Source organism: Tenrec ecaudatus, chromosome 4 (assembly GCF_050624435.1).
Source record: "Tenrec ecaudatus isolate mTenEca1 chromosome 4, mTenEca1.hap1, whole genome shotgun sequence".
Taxonomy (NCBI): Eukaryota; Metazoa; Chordata; class Mammalia; order Afrosoricida; family Tenrecidae; genus Tenrec; species Tenrec ecaudatus.
This window is the reverse complement of record NC_134533.1, coordinates 137,862,481-137,886,967: the sequence shown is the minus strand read 5'-3', so window position 1 is coordinate 137,886,967 and position 24,487 is coordinate 137,862,481. Positions and strand designations below refer to the sequence as shown.

Below are 24,487 nucleotides of genomic sequence, written 5' to 3'. Positions count from 1 at the left end.
GACAGCCTTTCCCCCTCCAGTCTCTGGTCTTGCTGAGTGTTGGAAGTCTCAAAAGAGGATCAGTAGGTCTGCAGGCTTCCTTACCTCCTGATTATGTGGCTGAATCCTTCCCTATGTGGATGTTGGCATGTATGTGTGTGAACCGAAGCACTGATTAGAAAAGCACGAAATGAAAATGGCTTTAACACAGGGATGTGTCAGGTGATCATTTATTGCAGTTTCCCAAATGATTTTAAGATCACAATTTTCAGAAAGAGATGCTAAAAAATTGCCAAATTGATTACATCATATTTTTATTTGAAATTACCGTCCTCTAGTCATTTGAAATCTTTCTAAAGTCCTGAAATTACAACACATTTCCCCCAACAAATTGTATCACCTTTCCCCACCATAGAGAATGAACCCTCGTCCATGGTCATGTCCCTGCACAAGAAAGCAGACTGCACAGCAGGACCGAACCGGGTTCTCTTGCCCCACAACTAAGCCGACATATGCTTCACCAGGCAATAGGATTTTACTGAGACGTTCTGGTTAAATTTAGAAAGCTAATGTAAAAAGTGAAGTAGACAATAAGATGAGGGGAAAATGTTGTGGGGCTGTGCATCCTAGATTTCCCCTAAAGATTGTAATTGCTGTTTGTGAACTTCTCAATGACTGTTTAACGACACTACAAACTTTGCTAGATGTATGGAAATCAGAGCAACGTAATGACTTATATCAACAGGGATCCATATTTTCTGTGCTGCACACATGAACATTTCTGATCAATTTTCCACAAGACCAATCTGAAACATATATGCAAATGAAGTTTAAGTTAAAAAATTTAGAAACATTATATTTGCATATAAAATATGTCTCATATTTTCTACTTAACATTCTAAGCAGTGGGTATTCGGAAATTGCTAGTGTCACACAGGGTGAGGACCACATTACATGAGTACAGAGAGCTCTGAGACATCTGCAGTCCAGTCCGGCATAAATCAAGTACCAAACATTTTACACAATGTGCCTAGAAGCATTTAAAACCCTACTTAATTTCTAAAGCCACTGGGGATAATTAAAAACAAGTTTGAAAAAGATATTCATTTAAAGCACTGGTACTCAACCTTCCTAATAGCACGACCCATTAATACAGTTCCTCATGTTGTGGTGACCCCAACCATAAAACTATTTTCGTTGCTACTTCATAACTGTAATTTTGCTACTGTTATGAATTGGGCCACCTCAGTGAAAGGGTCATTCCACCCCCAAAGGGGTCACGACCCACAGGTTGAGAACGACTAGTTTAAAGGGACGGCTCATTTAGCAAATAAATTAATAAGACAAAACAGATATTTTATGAAAAGGATCCACAGAGGTAAAATAAGCATATGAAAAGATGGTCAACAATGGTAGCCATTAAAAGCTCAAAATCAAACTCACTGCCATCAAGTCAATTCTGACTCATAGTGACCCTATAGGACAGGGTAGAAGTGGCCCTGTCAATTTCTGAGACTGTGCCTCTTTAGGAGAGTAGCAAGTCTCTTTCTCATTCAGAGCACATGGTGGTTTTGAACTGCTGACCTTGCATAGTGGCTGAATGTGAACCACTAGGCCTCTTCTATGCCACTAGGGCTTGGAGATGCAAATTAAACCACAGAGTGATGCCACTCCACACCTATCCGAATGACTATCACAAAGAACAATGGCACTATCCCTGCTGGGGGTGTAAAATGGTACAACTCCCCTGGACACGGGCTTGACATTTTCTGATATGCCGCCTTTAAAGTGGAACCATCTGTCATTTGTTTTCCAGACAAGATAGCTACCTGCCTAGACAAAGTCATTTCAATTGGTGGTTTTGCTGTTGGTGGTTACCATCCAGTCGTCCCTGACGCACGGCACTCCCATGCCTCCCAAAACCGTAAGCAGGTTTTCCTTCCTAGTCTTTTTTGGTCTGGAAGCTCCACTGAAACCTGTTCAGCATCATGGCAACATGTAAGCCTCCATGAAAATTTCAGAAATACTTCTTTCTGCAGGCTCTTGCTGCTCTCTGCCTGGCTTCTGAGATCCTAACTGCATTACTCTAGTGAGAACTTGATGGCGATAGAGCCAGTGCTGGGCTTGGAAAAGATGCTGGTGCCAAAATACTTGAGAGCCTCCAGGTTGTAAAAAGCCCAGTTGACTTCTTTCATACTCCCCCTTTGACCAGGAGGAGCTGGATGTCTCTGATGGCTTGGATGATTCTGGGCCAGGCTGGTCTTAAAGATGTAGAGTGTGTTTTGAGTTTTCAATTCTTATCAAAGAGCAGATCTAAATTTCTCAGAGGGATCTAGAATCTCTTCAAGTAGTTTCTCAGACTATGTAGGATGACTCTAGAATCACTTACAGTCTCCCCTTCAAAGAATTCTAGAATTTTTGCTAGGCTGGTGGGATAGACCTTTTCTGGACTGGTCCCCAGTTTAGTCACCTGCAGATGGGATTGTTTCTGAAGACCTTCCCTATAAAAGCTGCTGCCATCTACTGGATAGCCTGCTCACAGCAAACCCACACGGCAGAGTGGACCCGTTCCAAAGGGGATCCAAGACAGTAACTCTTTACAGGAGCACACTGACTCACCTCTCTCAGGGAGCAGCTGGTGGATCCAAACTGCTGACCTTTCAGTTAGCAACCCAATGCCTAAACCACTGCGCCACCAGGTTTCTATCCTTTCCCTATAAAAATCCAAGCCCACTCCCATGAAGTCATGGTGATGCTACAGGACACAGAACTGTACTGGGGGGTTTCTGAGGCTACAACTCTTTACAGAAGCAGACAGCTGCATCTTTCTCCCCAGGAGAAACCTCTACTCTACTATCTATCTATCAATCAAAACTCTCTGCCATAGCGTTGATTCCTACTCACAGCAACCCTATAGGACAGAGTGGACCTGCCCCTGTAGGTTTCTGAGACTATACTTCTTCATGGGGGTAGAAAGTCTCATCTTTCTCCCTCAGTGTGGCTAGTGATTTCAAACTGCTGACCTTGCAGTTAGAGCCCAAGAGCCCAAGGGCTCTTCTTTCCCTCTACCACTTGAATATTTGGTACTCAATATTTGGTTCGGGCTCTGCCAGCTATCTGCAGAACCTATAGATAAAAAGGCTTCAACTAACTTTAAAGTTAATATACCTATATGTTGCGGAGACGTGTCTCTCCGCAAAGCAGATAAACATTTAAAGAATTTTTAAACAAATAAGATTTTAGCCCTTATAAGATAGTTAGTGGTTAGCTGCCACTGAGACAATTTTGACTTAGTGTTTTACACAAACTCACTGCCATCGAGTTGATTCTGACTCACAGGGCCTCTGTAGGGCAGGCTAGAACTGTCCCTGTGGCTTTCTGAGACTATAACGGTATATGGACACGGAAGGCCTCCTCTTTCTACCGAGGAGTAGTCTGTGGTTTTGAACTGCTGACCTTGCGGTTAGCAGCCAAATGCACAATCACTGTGTCACCAGGGCTCCTCTGACTCAGCATGGATCCTTTTTAATCCAAAAGTAACTTATTTTCCCTGCAATGAGTGTAACCGACTCCCTATCAATAAACGGAGCTCCACTGGTACAGTGGATAAAGAATTTGCTATCCACAAAGTCAGTGGTTCAAACCCACTAGCCACACCAAGGGAGAAAGGTGAGGCTATCTGTTCTCATAAAGATTTACAGCCTCGAAACCCTATGGAGCCTGTTCTATATGGCCACTGTAAGTCAGAATTTGACTTGATGGCAGTGGGCTTTGTTTCGCTTTGAATTAACAAATGTACGTAACATCAAGGATAAAATGCATATACATAAAAATCACACTTAAAACATGAAAAAATTCATTCTATAAATATGAAGGCACAGTGGTTAAGGTCTGTGGAAGTAGACATGTTTTCGACTCTCGAGGAAAGCCCGGTCTGGCAGAGGCTGTCACAGAAGGTGGACAAGGTGAAGGATCATCTCATGTACTTATTTATTTTTGGGAGAAGAATCATCTCATTTATTCAGAGGTGAAAAGAAAGCTAAAAAAGCAGATTAAATCAAAGATGATCTTTTGCCAACTCTTCAGAATACCCGAGTCCTATCCTGAACCCCTGATTCTGTGAACAAAGACTTGGGGGTGGGAATGGGGTACAGGTGGGTGGATAAAAACATCAGAGGAAATGACAACATGAGAGGTTTTGTTTTGTCCTAGTTGAAGGAAATATATTAACTCTATTGATAATAGAATCTCTCTTTTTGCTGACAAGAGTTTCCTAAGGTACAAAGGGAGAAGAGGCATGACAGACATTCTATATCCTTTGACATTTCAGTTTCCTTGTCACTGGCCGAATGTAAATGGCCCCTAACCAAGGGCAGCTTTGGCTCTCCGCGGGCATCTGGCAGTGTGTGGAGACCTTTCTGGTTGTCCTATTGGCGGCAGCAAATGGGTGGCAGTGGTCAAGGAGGCTACCAGTGCCCTCAGGACAACTCATGATTTGGTCCAAAACACTAACAATTAAGAAATATTGTCATGGATGCTTATAAAAAATTTAAAAACCAGTAAATCTACAATCTGAAGGCAATTAATACCAATTTAAGATAAACTGTAAAGGAATATTTTCTGTCTGATGAGCTAGTTTGAACTCTCTTTAAAATATCATGCAAATCCATAATTGGAACATATGGTATGCTGAGAAAACTTAGTACAGAAATTTTAATTTTAAAAAAGCTTACAAATGTTAGCATAGAGATGAGACATCAATTTGAATGACGGACAGGGCCATTTTCTTTTGCTTGATTGATGTTGATTATCAACTGCTTCCACCGCCAGAAATGGAAACGCAGTCATGCTTCTGACTTTGGTCAATTCTGACCGAGCACAGCCAGAAATATTAAAATAAAGATTATCTTCTAGACTTGCATGGGAAATGCAGTAAGTCACTGTGACTTAGTAGACACGTAATTTCAATAAGATTTTGAAGCAAAATTACTCTCCTATGTGATCTAAACATGTTTAGATTGACCCTGTCTTTTGTTGTTACGGGCTGAGAAAGAAGTGGTTGGGGAGTTTGAACTGTCGCCCCCGCAAAAAGCAGTATTTCCTATGGAATTCCATCAACTGGGATGCAGAGTCTACAGGGAGTAGTAACAGAGCAGCTTTCACAGGATTTTTATAGGGAAGCCCGTAATTGGTCCCAAGTTCAGCAAGAATCATGTAACACGAGAAAGAATGAAGAAGCCACTTGATTGAATCTGATGTAATAACAAACAAAGACACTCTGGTCAGCAGAAACTTGCCCAAGTCTCAGTCACACATATTGCTCATTACTCCATGACAACTTAATGATTTCCAGGAGACTTGAAATTCCCTAACATGGAATTCACAGAAATGCACTTTGCCCTCTGATTAGAGTCTCTGGAGTGGCTAAATGTCACAGCCACAAGTTCCCTCTAATGGTCGGTCACTCCTTCAGTTGCACTGTGATCAAACAGTTGATTCTAAAACAGGATGTGATGTGATTAAGCCTGACAGAGAGGGAAAGAAATTAATCATTGCTGCAAATCCAAAGGGAACCTTCCCCAAATGTAGATAGAGGCAATCACAGGGGATGCAGTTAAAAGGCAGTAAACTTCACATCCAACCAGAAGCTACTCACAAATGGTACCCACCCTTTCACCCCAGAGCACTGGAGAATGTGGAGCTGTGTGTGCTCCTGCATGGATCTCTGGCTCAGGAGCCAGAAGACCTCCCCGGCGTCCCCAGACACTCCCATCATGTGAGATATGCGGCCACTGCGCAGGTCTCCGAGGGGTGAGCAGTAGGACAAACATCAGAACGAGCCAAAGACAAGTAAAATGCAGCCTTAAAGGAAAGCTGTACGTTCCTATTCAATGAGGGCACTGTCTGCAGAGTCAGCGCTGCCAATTAGACCCTTAATCAACATAAAAGACATTTATGTCACCATCTCAATGAATAATAGAAGACAAATTTTATGAATTATCATCATTCTGTAAAAAAGGGAAAAGCGATATCATTATATCTTAGCAAGAAGTTTTTGAAAGAAATACAATTTAAACACAGAACACATGGTACCCTTTGTTCCTTAAGAATCAACCAAACTCCACCTCTCCTGGCTTAGGCTTCAGGCAAACAATAGACAGGCCCGTTGGGTCACCAATAATTCCGGCCAGGTAGGCACTCCTCAAAACAACCAGCCACATCACTTGCCCAGGATGAAGCTCAAAAAAGCAGCAATGATAGGAAAGGAAGAGAAGTGGGAACAGGAAAGGAAGAGGCAAGGAAGAGAAATGGGAACAGCAATCACGGGAAGCAAGCAGGACAGACGGGGCTACAAACGGGGGTGAGCTGCTGCGTGGCAGACCGAGTTCCTCTGTAAACTTGGACTCCTCAAAAACAGAATCAGAACCCTTTTTTGATTCATGAACTGAAAGTATTTTTAAAACAAGAATGCTTACTTAGGTTTTGGCTGAATAAGGAAGGATTAAGGCAGTGTCGTTAAGCTCAAACAAACGAGCTTATCTGTGAGGGGTGGATGGGGCTCCTCTTTGGATGTCGATCAATTATGGCTTTCAACATAAATACGAATGTCTCAGAAGTCTACATTTCTCCAGTTAGTCTTTGCTCTTAATGGCATGGACTTCGAATAGCCCACTTCATTCAAGAGAGTGAATTCCATATAATTCTGGAATAAAGTGTGAATGATACTTGATCCAGAACTATTAGCGCAAATACTCAAAACAGCGTTCCGGTGCACTGTCAACCCAAATATGAAGAGGAGGAGGACGGGCCCCCAATAAAATGATTTTAAAAAGAGAAAAGGAAAGAAGGAGGATGCATAACCGCCCCAATAGGATGTCTTTTGGAATTTGCTACAAAGCAGAAGACACAGAAGTCTCGGGGTACTGGTTCCAGAGCAGTCTTCCTAAGGGTTGGGGCTTAAAAATAAGTTTCTGTTCATTTATTTGCTTTTCCAAAGAGCACTGCTCTTTCTTCAGGTTGTGCTAACTCATCGCAACGTGGTCCTCGTAGTGTTGGTGCTTCATGAGCTCGGTGTCTTCTGTGCAGACTGTGAGCATGCCGCCGGTCCGGCCGCAGCTGCGTTCAGTGTCAGGTCCTGGTGTACCAATTCATGGAGCGCTTCACGGCCTTCACCCAGTTTTCCATGCTCATCTCGTACTCCTGCCACTTCTTCTGTGGCTTGAACACAGTCTCGCTTTTCCTCAGTCTCTTCAGCTCCTCCTTGTCTGTCCAAAGCCCTACAGATTAGAAAAAGAAAATGATTCTCTCCTTTTCAGTTAAGTAACGGGTCTATCCAGTTCATCCGCAAATCTATGTGTGCTGGAGCAACACCGAACAACTATTTTTTAAAAGCACAATCCAAACTATGTTGTTGCTTTTGAATTTTGTAAGATCGACTATTCTGGGAATCAATAGAGCAGGATTACAAATCTTTGGGTCTTAACTCGCAGGCTTCCTCCTGTGTAGCAGGGACTGGATCACATTGAGAACAGGGACCGGATCACATTGAGAACAGCCACTGCCCTCATTTAAGTTAACGATTTGCCATTCAAGTAAAACACAGCTCTTAAGTACCAACCCAAATGCACTGCCGTGGAGTTGATTTAGACTCCTAGTGACCCTTTAGGACAATAGAACTGCCCCTGTGGGTGTCTGAGACGTTAATCTTTATGACGGTAGAAAGCTTCATTTTCCTCCCAGGAAGCAGCTGGTGGTTTTGAACTGCTGACCAGTGGTTAGCCCAACATGTAACCCACTACCCCACCCGGGCTTCTACTCCTAAGTAAAGAATTGTATATTTTCCTTTTATACAATTAGAATAAATAAAAAATAATCTTCTTCTTTTTTGGGGGGGTCACTACAGCTTTAGGTCAGTGATGTCTATACATAAGCTCTAAAGGTGGCAATCAATCTGAGTTTCCTTTTCAAACAACAGCATTCCATAGGACTTGATTTAATTCTAAAGGATAGGACTGTTAGGCACTTGGCAGCTAACAGGAAGATTTGCTGGTTCAGCCCCACCAGGCAATTCTGTGAAAGAAAGGGCTGGCAGTCTGCTCTTACTATGATTTCAACCCAAAAGCCCTCTGGGGGCAGTTCTACTCTGTCACACAGACACCCAGAGCCGAAATCTAATGGCACCAAAAGCATAACAACAATATGCAAATCCAAGTTAAAAATGACACTGTAGTTGTAGCATAAAACACTTTGTAAGAGAATCATGTGATTTATAATAAAAGCAACATGAGAACACATTTATAATTATGATTTAAAAGGCTGAAATGATATACGTGCCTTGTTAATAAACTGGTTTCATTTAATCTACATAGATGACTTAATAAGGTCTACAAGTGCTCCTTGACCTTACCAACAAATGAGCTGATAAATAATATTATTTTTTTTCTAATTTTTTGTCAAGTCACATTAAAAAAACCCCAACTATTTACAAAGTCAGCATTTTAGAGTATGGACATTTAATGATAATACAGTTTTTCTTTAAAAAGGCTAAGAATTTTGGGCTTTGGATCATAATCTTAGGGGTATCAAGTCAAGTGGCACAACACAGTTCACGAAGAAAATGTTCTACAAACTACTTTGTGGAGCAGTGACTGGGGTCTTCCAGGGCTGTGAGTGGCAAAACTGCTCCAGTGAAATTATTGGTCCCTCCTCAACCAGAATAAGCAAGAATCAAGAAAAGGAAAGAATCCGGGAAATACTCAGTGCGAAGGACTCATGGAACACGTGAGGATTCCATGACCCTGACCCCAGAAATACAGACGGTGCCCAGCAGCCACTCCTGACCCCTCCGAAAGGGAGCACATCAAAGGGGCCTGGGCAGAGTAGGAAAGAAATAGGGGGTAACCTCAAAACCACAAACGACACTGAGTGTATTTCTGGCTAGAGACTGGTGGACTGGAGGCTAGGGCCCTTACGTTCTTCAGGCTCACCTCAATGACTCACTTTCCGACTACATTGGGACAGCCCGCCATCCGGGACACCAAAGAAAAGGTGTATGACACACTGAATGAAAAACTAGCTTACTCTATAAAACTTCATCAATTCACAATACAAAATAAAAATAGTTTTCATCAGTGCTCTACAGTTTGATAAATCCAATCAAGAAAATAACGATTTTCTACTCTGTCCTATGGGTCTATATGAATCAAAATAGATATGATGGTTTTTGTTTGTTTGCTTGCTTGTTTAGAGTGCTTATGCCAACTAATTTATTGTTTATTTAATTTACAAGTATTTTAATAATGTGAGAAATTATTGAATGGAAGACTTTCCTTATGATTCTCAATTTGTTCTATGGGAGTTGAGTGAAATATGCAAAGACATATAATGAACTACATTTGCAAATGGGACTGATTTATTTTTTTACTGACTGTAGGCTTTATTAGGGACGCTAACAGGACAGCATTCCGAAATGCTCAGGATGCAGTTATGAGGTCGTCCCCCCAGGCATGCGTCCCTCTGGTCTTCGGCCTCTCCTTGCTCTGGCCATGCGGCAAGTTCTTTTCGCCTTTTTGATGAGTGCCCAGAGACATTCCCCTCCACCGTAAGCCTCAGACCAAGGCGCTCAGTCTCTCTCCATCGGTCAGCACACGTCTCTCCCCTTATTAAGTATCTGAAGGTACACGTGAGCCTTCTTCCGGAAGACACTAAGCTTTCTCACGTTGTGGGCCAGAAGCCCACTGCTGTCTGTGCTCTTGGTTCTGTTTCTACTGTGTCACATCTTCTTGCCTCCTGGTTCAGAGACTCAGTGCGCAGGTATCTCAGGGTCCAAATGACATGCTCCACTCCTGTGATTCTCTCTGGATGGTGTTGGGATCCCCATTCCTGTTTCTGAGAGGGCTCATTTAAAACCCAGCCAGAGAGCTAAACTGACCCCGTGTCAGAGTCCCCTCCACTGTGTGTACGGCTGCAACGGAATCATTTGGTGGGCGTGACAAAACCTACGGCTAGAAGAGCCCTATCGCTGACTTCACTGCGTGCAGTTGGAGGTTGGAAGGCCGAGGAGAAAGGACATTCAAGGCAGGAAACAGCCTGGTTGGAATCTGCCTCCACTGCTGATGGAGAGGTAAGATGGGACAATACCAGGCAGAACGGTTCCACTGGTCTCCAAAGCGTTCAACGTTGTTGCCGGTCATGGCGTTGGCAGGCGTGGTTCTGACTTGTAGTGAGCCCACACACAACCGAGAGAAAATGCTGCCTGTCCCGCCCCATCCTCGCCCTCACTGCTCGGCTGGAGCCTGCTGTCGCAGCCACTGTGGCCACGCGTCTCGTTGGGGGTCTCCCTCTTTCTCACTGACCAACCTGCTGTCCTTCCCCAGGAACGGGTCCTCCCTGATGACGGGTGCAAATGCAGCTAGGGCAAGTCTCTCCGTGCTGGAGTCTAAGGGGCATCGATACGCATTATACTCACATTTCCTCTTGGCCGTTTTCCTGCCGGTTCTCCTGACCGTTTATGGGTAATCAATATTCTTTGCCAACACCACCATTCCCAGGCTTCAGTTCTTCTTTCATCATCCAGCTTTCACGGGCATGTGACGAGATTGAAATGATTGTGGCTTGGGTCAGGCGCCCCTCCAGCCTCAACGCGACATCTTTGCTTTGCTCTCTAGGGTTCTAAAGAGGTCTTTTATAGCAGGCTTGTCCAAGGTAATGCGTCATTCCATTTCTGTGGGCGTTTATTGTGGATCCAAGCAAAATAAAGCCCTTGACAAGTTCAACATTTCCTCGACTTCTCGAGATATTCCTTAGTAGATGTGTTGTCCAGCGCCAACTGCTTGCTCTCCGCAGATAGCGATTGCCTCTCTACAATGGGTGGGACTTGCTCACTGTCTTCCTTGTGTCTTGTGCAGCACGATCCTCGGTCGGAGGAACGCCCCGCAGCCAGAGTGAGTAGCCTGGTCAGTGCACAGGGTTATTCCCAGCGCCGGGAGGAGTGCCTGCACCATGACTTCAGGAGTCAGGTCCGCAGCGGGACTGATTATTTAAAGGAAACTTATTTTTTCAACTTGAACTAATCAAACATTAAACAGTAAACACATAAGAATGATGGTCTTAATTTTATTCTTAATGACCACATTTTGAATAGAATAACATTTCAATTAAACTTACCCAGATCCATATTTTTTGAACATGTACCTTTACTCTATTTTACTAATAGCTTTAAGCTTTTAACCATGAAATATACATATATATATTTTTGCCCCAGGCGTTCCCCTCCTGCATACAGGAAAACATTGAACTAGAACCCCAGTGTCACAGAAATCATCCTGTTCCCTAGGGAGTACTGTAATCGGCCTCCTGCCCCCATTCAGTCCCCTGCCCACTAAGCCTTTCTATAGCTGTCAGTGATGATCTGTCCACGTTGCTCCCTGTTTAAAATTCTCCACTGGCTCTCCATTGCCTTCAGGGCCAAGTCCAGAGTCCTCTTTATTAAAAAGCCACCACAAATGAACAGTGTAAGACAGGAAAAAACAACAATATATAACGATTAAGGATTCACGAGGGTGGAAGGATAGAGTCAGGAGGGGCAAAAAGAGGAGCCAAAACCAAGGGCTCAAGTAGAAAAAAAATGTCTTGGAAAGGTTAATGGCAACATATGTACAGGTCTGTTTAATACAACGGAATGATGGATTGTCATAAGATTTGTAACAGTCCCTCAATAAAATGATGAATTAAAAAAATCCACCCCAGCTGGACTTCCATGTACCTCAGCTGCCTTCAGCTTCCTTATCATCGTCCTGGGCATCTTTTGAAGGCCCGTATCTTTGCACGAGCAGCTTTTCTACAAGAGCACCGCTTCTGCGCTCCTCACCGGCTGTCTAGCAGCCCTTCCTGGCTGGACTCCACCCTCCCTCGGGGAGCCCGCTCCCCGCTCCATGTGCTTACTAGGATGGCTGGGTTTCGCACAGCATGTTGAACAACCAGTTGATTTGTCCGTTTCCACCAGAGGACAAGGACTACATCTTAACTTCTTCCTAGCAGTACACTATCGTGTAAAAGGTGCTCACAAGTATCCGAGAAAAGAGCGAGTGGGGTGGTGTCTACTGGCAAAGACAAGCACATTTACTCAGAAAGCTTACCTGGAAGCTCCTTCGCCAGAGACCAAAGCGGCTGAAAGTGACATTTCCTTGCCTCATGTTGCCTCTGACGGACAGAGTCAAGTTGAGGATGGAAGAGAGTCAACCAGACCCACCAGCAGGTCACAGGGGGTTGGGTGAACAATAGGAGCCCTGGTTCATGTTGGGCTGCGATCCCCTTGGTTGGCAGTTCAAAACCACCAGTAGCTTCTGAGGAGAAAGACAGGGCTTTCTATTGCCATTAACAGTTACAGTCTCAGAATGCCATGTTGGGTCGCTATGAGTCAGCATTGAGTCAGTGGCAGTCGGCATATGTTGACTGGTTTCAGCGGAACTGACAGATTAGGGCTGACTCGGACAAGAAGTCTGACAATCCACTTTGGAAAATTAGTCAGTGAAGATTCTAAGGATCACAGCAGAACACTGGCCCGTGTCGTGCTGGCACACGAGCCCTACTTGAAAGGCACTCACCAAATTACAGCGGCTGAGCAATGGACTCCTGTGTGCCAGCCATCGTGAAGATGGCGGGGCCTGGGCAAGGTTTTGTCCTGCTGCGCGGGGTGTCACCGTGAGCCGGGCGGACTTATTGGCAACAGACATCAGCAACAACCAGCGGTTCAGATTAAAAACGACAACACAACAAGCAGTTGTTGCACCAATGCTTTCCAGAACCTCTCTATAGTTGTGGGATTTGGGAAGAGAAATGATACATTTAAGAAATAGTTTACAGGGAAGCCTGTTCTTAGGAAATCCACACATACCAAGAGCAAGGCCAGCCAGAGAAGCCGCACCCCAGCAAGACATGTCGACCTGGACAGGCCTGTCTATGTTCTCGTTGATCAGGTCTGAGGTCATCTGCATGATAAAGTTGTTCTTGCAGACTCCACCATCTGCCCTGTGGGGAGCAGAACACAGGGAGCACAGCCCCAGTCAGTCTTTGTCATTGGGCCACAGGTGTTGCTTTAAAGTCTCAATTTTACTTTGCAAGTTTAACTTTCTAATTCCAAAAATTACATCACTTAGCATGGACTTGATAGGGGTCCTTGCTGGGCAATTTTGAAACTTTCCCACTTATTCTGCCCCACAATTACCCATCTGTCCTGTTTGTTCTGCAGCTACTTCAAACTAAACCCAATGCAATAAAAAGTAACATTTCAGCAAAGCAGTCCGAAAGCTGATGGCCCCGTAACAAAAGGAGAGATGACAAGATCTGCGCAGGGTCAAGGTCTCTCAAACGCCACCAATCTGACACCAGTCTTTCTTCTCTCTCCCAGTTCCCAGGAACAAGAATTTGGTTGCCAAAAAGGGAGCTGTAAATTCTCTTCGAAATCCTGAAAAATTGCGATGGCAAAATAATCACAGCAGCTGGCACTTACTGAATGCCCCCAGGCCATGCCCCGGGCCACGTGGTCTGCACCAACTCACCAGCAAGGGGGGCTGGGCTGTGGAACAGACCTGACCCAACCTTTGCTGCTTTGCTTCACCAAAAAGTGTCTATTCCTTCAATGATGGTACTTCTAGTGGCTTCAGGGAATAAACCTTAAAAATCAAGTCCCTGTCACGATAATTAATCCGAAATGGCTTTAATTTATGAGAATTGAGCCCTCAGAAATGTCAAGTCTAACTTCTATTTCCATTTACTGGAAATGCAGTGTAACCAGCAGTCCGGCTGCTGACCCCATGGGGATCAGAGCAGACCTTTGCTCTCCAGGGTTTGTGGGGCTGCATTTTCAGAAATGAACCACCAGGCCTTTCTTCCAAGGCTCCTCTGTGTCGACTTTTCAGTTAGTCTCTGAATGTATTCACTGTCTGCACCACCCAGGGACAGAAAGCATGAAACAACAGATACAAACCGGATTCTTGTTATGGGAATGTGGATCTCTTTCTGCATCATGTCATACAGTTGCTTATTTCTAGTTGAAAAAGAAGAAAACTCTTTAGAGCAAATTCACCCCACAATAAAACGGTCTTTTATACAAATCTAGAAAAATTGTACTGTTACTCGCATGACATTTATAAAATTTGCCACAGAGGCGATTAAAGAAATAGGCTATTCTAGCTGGAAGCCGCTGGACAGATGTCAAACTAAGCAAAATGCTCAGAGGCTGTACCTTAAGGAAAAAGATCCTCATTTTTCGCTATGAGTCAGAATCAACTCAAGAGCGGTAAGGCATTTAATTTATTGCTATTCTTATAAGTAAAATTTAAAGCAATACTCCATTGAATAAAAACTCAACCACTCCCTGTCACTGAGTCGATGCTAACTCCCAGTGACCCTCTAAGACAGTGGAGAGCTGCCCTGGGGTTTCCAAGACCACCAGGCTCGATGGGAGCAGAGAGCCTCAGCTTTCTTTTGAGGAGCGGCTGCAGTTGGTAGCCCAGCGAGTTATCACTTCATTGCCTCCTGGGCTCTTTGCTAGATAGCTATTAAGATGATATACCATAACGAACATCAGAGAACGCAGTAAGATAAAAATCATTTTGTAATCATAGAAAATTTTATTTTAAACACTACAAACATGCCATTTTCATGGCAGTCGCTTTCTTAATTTTAATAATCTATACTTGTTTCATAATAAAATGGTCACAGGGAAATATACACACAAAAATTGTATTAATTCAATTATTATTAGCTTGACTTCTTCTGAATGAAACAATATACTCAAACCTTTGGATCGAAATCTATTTTTCTTATAAAGAAGATATTTTAAAAATTGTTTTTAGGAGAGGAAGAGGGAACCGATTAAATTATTGAACATAACCACAACGCCCCCTCTCTGGGGGGGGGGGCAAACAATAAAAACCATGGGGGAAGGGAGACAGCATTCGGTATAAGATATGAAAATAATAATAATTTATCATTTATCAAGGGGTCACAGGGTGGAGGGGAGAAGGGGAAAAGAGGAGCTGATCCCAAGGGCTCAATAGAAAATAAACGTCTAGAAAGAATGATGGCAACATATGGACACATTTGCGTGATACAATCGATGTAGGGATTGTTCTAAGAGTTGCAAAGGCCCCCAAAAATGATCTTTTAATTTTTAAAGAAATCCTTCTTTTTTCTTTTGGTCCCAGGGTTGTAGAGCGTTGTGTGGGCTATTACTCCACTGGGCGAAATGTTGCCACACGTCCTTTGATTTCATTGTGTCTCTTTCCTCCAGTCAGAGATCAAGAGCAGCCTCTTCCATGGCTGCACACAACCAGTCATGTCTCACCAAATTAGAATGTGCTCTGTGTGAACTATGCCACCACATTCTATACAAACATCCTCTGTGAAACCTATATAAGTTCCTGCGCATACTCCCCTCTCGCTCTCCCACCTTCATGTCCAGTCAGCCCTCTCCTCAGAGGTCACCACAATGCAGCCCTCTGTACACAGCAGTATTGGCCTAGGAGGGGTCTGGTTACCACCACCAACTTCTCTGAAACGGGTCACATTGGAAGGTGCTGGACAGACCAGCCCCAAGTCATGAAAAAGACCCGGACTCTGAGTCAGATAGGCACGAGTGGGGTTCCTGAGACTGAGGTCCTGGGTCACCCTCTAAGTCGGTGGTAGAACATCTCCCCTTTTAGATGGAAAAGGCAGCATTTCTCCAAGGACATGATACAGAGAAGGAGAGATGGAAACAAGAAACAGGCAGGAAGCGGGGCGAGTGATGGTACAGGAGGGCCTGCAACAGATGAGCTGAAATAAAATGTGTATGAATTGTTGAATGTAAAACTGATGAACTGCTCCAAAGTGCCACCTAATTCACAATGGAAAGTTTCAAAAAGTATTCTTTTTTTTCAGATAGTTGTACTACTAAATATGAAAAAAAATTCTCTAAGAATAGACTGCATATCTAGTGTGAATGAACAGAAAATTAGCCCTCAGATTAAAAAGGTATTTCTAATTTAGTAGCAAATCAATGAAAGAAAATGGTAATACTTCATGGGAAACGGGCCATTGGGCCAGTTTGGTACCTGAAAGCCAGTGACTCCAGTATTGCTCGGACGAGATGGTGTTTGCTGGTGGACGGCTGCAAGCCCATAAAAGAGGCACAAGCATGGGGGTCATTCACTGGGGCCTAAAGAAAGACAAGAATGCCATCTTATTGTTCTCCATGATATATATATATAGTCGGGAAGAAATATTGCATGATAAAGGCATAACCATTCAGAAGAAAACAATGTATCCTTAAATAATGTAACAATAAATTATAGTCCAAAGCTTATACTAAGTTAAATAGGAAACGTTTTTAACAGGTCGTATACAAAGTTGTGTCAAAGATGTTGAAGTTAGCAGCATCTTCTGTATTAGCTCATATCAAGAAATAGGTTGCTATTAAATAGACGTTGCTGCTACTATTAAGGTGCCATCAGGTCAGCCCTGACTGGCAGGATAACTGCACACCAGAACACAAAACTGCCACGCCGGCACCGTTCTTATAAGAGTACCATTTGAGCCAATTTCCACAGCCACTGACCATCGTTCTCATGAAGGGTCTACTTCTGTTTTGCGGACTTTCTAGTTTACCAAGCATGATGTGCATCTCCAGGAGTGAGCCCTCCTGATGACATGTCCAAAGTATGTGAGACAAAATGTCACCATCCATAGCCATTCTGAAGAAAATAATTTTTACTTTAATAATGCAATAATCAGCTATAGTCCAAAGACCACACTAAATTAAACATCAGGAAAAGATGATATGCCATCACTAAAATCAGACAGACTGCAATGAAAGTAGAGACAGGTAGACGTCTCTCTAGTATCCTCTGCTTTCAGCCTGGATCCATCTGACATCAGCAATGGCTTGGCTTTCTGGCAGCTCCCTGGTGATGTGCCACTGCACACCACTGTTGAATGATTGGCACCAAAGTTTCACTTGCATGTGATATTAATGATATGGTCTGGTAACGTCCACACTCTGGTGGGCCTCCTTTCTTAGGAATGGGCACACATGTGGATCTCTTCTAGTAGGCTGGGCAGGTAGCTAAGCTGTCTTCCAAATTACTTGGCACACACGAGTGAGCGCTTCCAGTGCTTCATTAACTTGTTGAAACACTCCGGAGCTTGTTTTTGAATAGTCCCTTGAAGGCGTCTTAGACCCCTTCCTTCAGCACCAGCTGTCCTTGATCAGATGGTACTTCTTACTTCAATACCTCAGTCCTTGATAATCTAGCGACGTCTATAATCGATGGTTTTTGTGTGTTGAGAAATGGCATTTACAATGGATCAGTTCTTGCCACGTAAAATTCTAGCATACAATTTCTGGTGTTATTTCTATCATTAAGGCCACATTTTCCACCTAATTATCCTTCATTATTTCCAATTTGCACTCCAATCTTCAGTACTGTATGTACTTGAGTAGAAGCCGAGTTTTTCGGCACGTTTTTATGCAGTTTTGGGGGTAAAATTAGGTGCCTCAGCTGATATTTGGGTTGGCTTATACTCGAGTATAGACAGTAAGTGTCAGCGTATCTTGACTGATCAATTTCCGACTGCAGAATTTGATTGAAGTCATCATTGTTTTAATGTTTGGCATTAGCAGTTGGTGCATATATTTGAATAGCTGTATTAATTGGTGTTCCTTATGGGTGTAAAGATATCATCTTAGCAATGACAGCACTGTACTTGAAATGTCCTTTTTGATGGTGCATGTGGTACCACTCCTGCTCCTCAAAGCTTCTCCACTGCTCCCTCCACAGCAGATGCTCTTGAGAAGTTGAAGCGAGGAAGAGCCTTCAAGAGGCCTGGCCCTCATGCCCAAGGCTGCCGTCTTTAGACTTCTCTTCTTATTTCTGTACCTCCTCTTCATTTCTTGGAGCCGCTGACAAGGCAGTTACAGGTGATCTTCTAATTTCCAAACACCATTGTTTCAAGTAATTTTTGCTTTTGAGTTTCACTTTATATTTGGGAGGTACTTGGCCTGAAGCTTCCGTCTCTTCAATATTTTGCCAGGTTATAACCATGACAAAATGAACTAAAAATCACATCTGTGCTAGATTTATTTAATCTTTGGAGCTTTAGCAATACTATGGAAATAAAAATATGATTAAAAAAGACCGACAGACAATGTATAAGAAAAAATAAGTGAAGAATTGAGGCATTTAAATTATGGCGCTGTTGAAAAACATACGAAGAGGTACCCAAGAAAATCTGGAATTTTCCCCCAAAGCTAAGTATTTAAATTTTTTAAATAAAACAAGCTTATCACCTTTAAAGTACACTCTATTACCCTTAATACATTTGTCAAACCTGCGAGTCCATTCTTGGAAACATTTTTCAAATTCATCTGTTTGGATGGCTGGCAGCACTCTCGATTCTTTCTTCACCTTTTCTAGGTTGTCTAGTTGCTGTCCTTTCACGTCCCTCTTCATTCATAGAAACACAAAAACGTCACATGGAGCGTGGTCCCGTGAGTAAGGTGCGTGGGGCAAGAGAGGCATTCTGATTTTTGCCAAAAGGGCGCACTGAAATGACTGCATGAGCAGGTGAGTTGTCGTGGTGGCAAAGGCAGTCCCCCGCCTGCCACAAATCAGGCCTTTTTTTGTCACACACTGTGACACAATCTTTTCAGACCTGGTGGAACGAACTCCAAATGTACTATGAGTCGACAATTTTATCCCTTTGGGAAGTTAATAGACATCCAGAAAAAGGTTTGTCATCAGTCAACATTACACCTTTTTTTTTTTAAACAAGAAAACCACTCATACACTTGAGTTTTTACCATAGCACTGTCCTTGTAAGCTGTAGTCAACATCACAAGTTTCTACAGCATTTTTCCCAAGTAGGAAACAAAATTTCACAGCCGCACGCTGTTCTCTTAAATCAGCCATCAAAAAAACAAGGCTTGAGTGAAACTGCTTTTACGGTAAAATTCACTGTGACCGGAGAGAACACTTGGTGCACTAACTCGGTGTGACTTGCTTGATGCTCACCGAGCAGGAAAAATGCATACTATGAAAGCTCCATTCCACCTAGCATGATTTAAAATAAATCATTTTATTGGGGGCTCATACAATTCTTATCACAATCCATACAAACATCCATGGTGTCAAGCACATTTGTACATTTGTTGCCATCATCATTCTCAAAACATTTGCCTTCTACTTGAGCCCTTAATATCTGCTCCTCATTTCCCCCTCCCTCCTTCCTCCCCCTCCCTCATGAACCCTTCATAATTCATAAATTATTATTTTGTCATATTTTACACTGGCCAATGTCTCCCCTCACCCACTTCTCTGCTGTCCATCCCCCAGGGAGGAGGCTATACGTAGATTCTTGTAATCGGTTCCCCCCACCTAGTGCAATTTTTTTGGGTACCCTCTCACCCTTCCAAAAATCGGGGGGGGGGTTTGGTACCCCCTCATACTTTGGGCCGCTAAAATAATACACAAATCTGTGTTGGAAGGAGTACAATGGATTGGTCCTTGGAAGTGATGATGGCATGACTTCATCTCATGAACTTTGAATGTATTATCAGTAGAGACCAATCCCTGGAAGCCATTGCTTGGTAAAGTAGCGGGTGTGTGAAAAAGTGGAAGACCCGCAATGACATGGATTGACACAGCGACTGCAACAATGGGTTCAGACATATAATTGTGCAGCTGGTACAGAATCTAGCAGTGTTTTGTTCTGTTGTACATAGGTGTGTTAGTCCGGGTTGACTAGAGAAACAAACCTAGAGACACTCTTGTGTGTAAGACAGAGCTTTATATCAAAGAGCAATTGTATTTTGAGGAAACAACCCAGTGCAGTCCTGATGAAGCCCATAAGTCCAACATTAGCCCATGTGTCTGATAGTAGTCCATAAATTCTTTTTCAGACTCACACAGCACTTGCAATGATGCTGAATGCAGGAAGACCACAGGCCAGTGGGTGAAAAGTCTTGTGGAGCCAGTGGCAGTGGAAGCATCTCCCCGCTGGCATGGGTCTCCATGTGGCTCCTCCAGCTCTCTGAGTGTGGCTCTTCAAAAGGTCAAGCAGAGAGACTGTGCTCTTACAGGGCTCAGTAAGTCTCCTCTTGGCTTGTCAACAGGAAGAGGAAAGCAGAGAGAGAGAAAGTTCCCAGAATCCTCATGAGAAGGCCATGCCCACAAGGAGGCCTCACCAGGCTGTCTGTAACCTGATTGACAAGCTAGACTCCACCCCTTCACTCTTAATACCCCCAAGGTGACATGAGATTATGTAACTGCCACAATAGGGTTGCTGTGAAATAGGAAATGACAGAACTGACTCTGCAGCATCTAACAATATACTTTTAAGCTTTTTAAATAAGGATGGGAGCTGAGAAGTTAAAAACAAAGTTACCAAGAAGCAACTAATGTTTTTGTCGCTTTTCTTTTTACCTGCAATCCACTAAAAGATGGAACAAAATAAACTCCCTCAGCATCTTCCAAACTTGTGGCCATTTTTTCAGACTCATCAGCATCTGTGAAAAGATCTGCAAAAAAAACACCCCAAACAAACAGAAAGAGGATACATGATTAGTATTTACCTGCACCCACTTAAATGAACACAATGCAAATGTCTTTTAACTTACACTATATTGCGTAGGTTTATGAGCCCACAAGGGGCAAAGGAGCCTGAAGATCTTCTCAGGTAGACTTTCCGGGAAGTAAAACTTACTGCCTTCTTATAAGTATGAATGTTCTTTGGCATTAAAACACAATTTTCCTGAAAAAAGAGCCATCCTAATTTTATGATGAAAGGATCATTATCTACCTATAATAACCCTACCTATAAAATCCAAGAGAATTAAATTGAAAATTATCCCCTCTAACAAGTTCAGCAGCAGCCATGGTGGAACAATGGGCCCAAGTTTGGGGTGTCTCAAACACATCAGCTGTTTCACGGGAGAAAAATAATTCTGTCTGTCTGTCTGTAAAGATAGACAATCTCGGAGGAAACCCGAAAGAACAGTTCTATTCTAATCTCATGGGGTCACTAAGAGCAAGAACGGACTTGATGGCAGTGGGTTTGCTTTTTTTATGCTTTGGTGAATGTGTGCTGTTGTAATATTTCAGCTTGATTTTGAATTTCCATGCTGACAATTTATAAAGTTGAATATTTCTATGTATTCAAGGAACATTTCATTGGGCATATTGACATCCAAGTTGGTAAAGTGCTCTTTCAAATCTTTGCTCATTTTTCTAATTGGTTCATAGGAATTTTTCTTTTTGGATATGAATCCCATGTAACAATATTACTACTACTTTTTAACCCCCTTAGCAGGGTCTTTTAATAACATAAGTACATAATTTGTAAGTAGCTCAAATTTTCTTTTATAGTTAATTCATTTTGTGCACAAAATACTTACTCCAAATATAAAAACATTCTTCTATATTTCTTCTAAACACTTTGTGGTAGTAGTCCACATTTAGAACAATTAGGAATTGAGTTTTCCTGGTGTGAGATAAGGGTCAAGATAATTTTTGATTTTTCCATCATGATATTCCATGGACCTGGCACCACTATTGGAAAAATATGTTCTTTACCCACTGTACTAGAGATCACCTTTAAAACCTAAGTAATTTTAGATAATTTAAGAAGATAAGTTATAGCTTTGATTCTAGTCATGGACACGTTTTAATTTTACATATTTTAAATGATGTTACACACCCCCCTCCAGACTTTTGTGAACATTAAAAAAGATATTAAGCTATTTTAAAACTGTCAAGGGTGATATAACTATAAAATTAAAAGTTACATAGATTCATATCCAGAAAGAAAAATTACTATGCCCAAACTAGGAACATGTGCAGAGATTTGAATAAGCCATTTACAAACTAGAATGTCCAAATGCCTGGCGAAATGTTTCTTCACTAAGAAGAAATATTCAACTTTACTAGTCAACAGGGAAATACAAAATTTATCATGAAACTTAATACAAGTACATGAAGATACCGTATATATTCGAGTATGAGCCCAGTTTTTCAGCACATTTTTTTTCAGATTTACGCCTTAGATAACTTCTTTACTTTTTTTAAAAAAAATCACTTTATTGGGGGCTCACACAACTCTTATCACTATCCATACATCCATCGTGTCAAGCATATTTGTACATATTTGCCTTCATCATTTTCAGAGCATTTTCTTTCTACTTGAGCCCTTGGTATCAGAACTTCATTTTTTTCCCTCCCTCACTCCCTCCCTCATGAACCCATGATAATTTATCATTTTTTCCCATGCCTTGCACTGTCCGACGTCTCCCTTTACCCCTTTGTCTGTTGCCCATCTCCCTGGCAGGGGGTTATAAGTAAGTCATTGTGATCAGTTCCCCCTTTCTTTCCCCACCTTCCCCTTGCCCTGCTGGTATGGTTACTCTCAATATTGGTCCTGAGGGGTTTATCTATCCTGGATTCCCTCTGTTTCAAGCTCTTACCTGTACCCATGTGCATGCTCTGGTCTAGCCAGATTTGTAAGGTAGAATTAGGGTCATGATGGTGGGGAGCAAGAAGCATTAAAGAACTAGAGGAAAGCTGTATGTTTCATCAGTGCTATTCTGCACCCTGACTGGCCTGTCTTTTCCTCACGACCCTCCTGTAAGTGATGTCCAATTGCTTACTGACTGTCCTTGGTTCTGCACTCCGCACTCCCCATGCCATTCACATTATGCTTTTTGGCTCTGGGTCTTTGATGCCTGATACCTGATCCCTTCGACACCTCAGACTGATGTGCTTCTTCCATGTGGGTTTTGTTGTTTCTCAGCTAGATGGCCACTTGTTTATCTTCAAGTTTTTAAGACCCCAGGCACTATATCTTTTGATAGCTGGGCACCATCAGCTTTCTTCACACTTGCTTATGTTCCTGCTTTGTTTTCAGCAATCATTCAGCAGTTTTTGTGGTAAAATTAAGTGCCTTGGCAGATATTCGGGTCGGCTTATACTCAAGTATATATGGCAAGTCAAAGGTACTGCAGCTGTGATGTATCAGGCAAAGGACTAGTCTCTAAAATCTATAGAAAAGTGCAACAGTTCAACAGTAAAAAATGGGCAGAGGGCACGAACACAGAGTTCTTCCAAGAAGGTATTCAAAGGCCACTAAACCTATGAACAAATGCTCATAATCACTAGCCACTCGAGAAATGCACATCAAAACAGTGAGATACTGATACTGGTATTAATAGCAATGTCCAAAAAAAATCCAAAGAAACAACCCCAAAGCCAGACAATATCAAATGCTGCAGAGGGTATGGAGGATTGGAACCCTCATACACTACCGGAGGGGTCTGTAAAAAACTACAGCCACAGGGGAAACCTTTATGGTGGATCTGAATACAACTGGGAACAGAAATACCACAAAAGCCGGCAAGGAGCAAAGCAGCTGGATGTGATAGATGTTCACTGCAGCACTATTCACAATAGCACAAAGATGGAAACAACCTCAATACTCATCAGTGGAGGAATGGTAAAGAAACTTTAGTACATGGGCAATGGAACACGCTACATCAGTGGAGGAATGGGTAAAGAGACTTTAGTACATGGACATTGGAACACGCTACATCAGTGGAGGAATGGTAAAGAGACTTTAGTACATGGGCATTGGAACACGCTACATCAGTGGAGGAATGGGTAAAGAAACTTTAGTACATGGACAATGGAACACGCTACATCAGTGGAGGAATGGTAAAGAAACTTTAGTACATGGACATTGGAACACGCTACATCAGTGGAGGAATGGGTAAAGAAACTTTAGTACATGGGCATTGGAACACGCTACATCAGTGGAGGAATGGTAAAGAAACTTTAGTACATGGGCATTGGAACACGCTACATCAGTGGAGGAATGGTATAGAAACTTTAGTACATGGACACTGGAACACGCTATATCAGTGGAGGAATGGGTAAAGAAACTTTAGTACATGGACACTGGAACACGCTACATAGCTAGAGAATGACAGGAGCCAACACATATTTTGGTGCCTCAAATGTCGGACTTGTTTCTGGGTATATTTAATCTGCTGATTCCAAAATGGCACTATCACCAACCAGCCGGGAATAGGTCCATACACTGTGCTTCTCTTGGAAGTCTCTAAACACCCTTTTCTTTTTCAAACATCTCTTCTCTTTTTGTCATATCCTATAATTTGTGGGTCCAAACTACTCTGCTAGTTAAAACTAGAATGATAAATTAATAAATTAGTATGACTTAACCACTGAAAACATGGTGGAATACTGTATCCAAAAAGATAGAGTTGTTTGGTCTAGCAATGCAATTGGCTGAATCAGTGCCCCCAAATAACCCCAGAAATAGGCCTAAAAGCCAAGACACCAAGGAACAAATTCTTCCGTTGTTTGGCCTTGGAATGATGAAACTGTGAAATATCTCTTGGGTTTGGATGACATTACACTGAGTGAAGTTTGCCAGTTACCGAGAGAAATATTGTATG

At 42.6% G+C, this 24,487-nt stretch overlaps 1 protein-coding gene across 2 annotated transcripts in view; it reads right to left on the bottom strand.

Annotated features, from left to right (window-relative positions):
• Positions 1–202: 202 nt before the first annotated feature.
• The window catches only part of GK5 (glycerol kinase 5), an 89,458-nt gene continuing 65,173 nt past the window's right edge, over positions 203–24,487 (bottom strand). For both annotated transcript variants that reach the window (XM_075546810.1, XM_075546811.1), the window contains exons 12-16: positions 20,445–20,539; positions 16,077–16,180; positions 13,967–14,026; positions 12,875–13,008; positions 203–7,256 (exon numbers count right to left, since the gene is read on the bottom strand). In XM_075546810.1, coding sequence (XP_075402925.1) covers positions 7,108–7,256; positions 12,875–13,008; positions 13,967–14,026; positions 16,077–16,180; positions 20,445–20,539 — 542 coding nt within the window. In that variant the 3' untranslated portion in view covers positions 203–7,107. The remainder of the gene's footprint in view (positions 7,257–12,874; positions 13,009–13,966; positions 14,027–16,076; positions 16,181–20,444; positions 20,540–24,487) is intronic.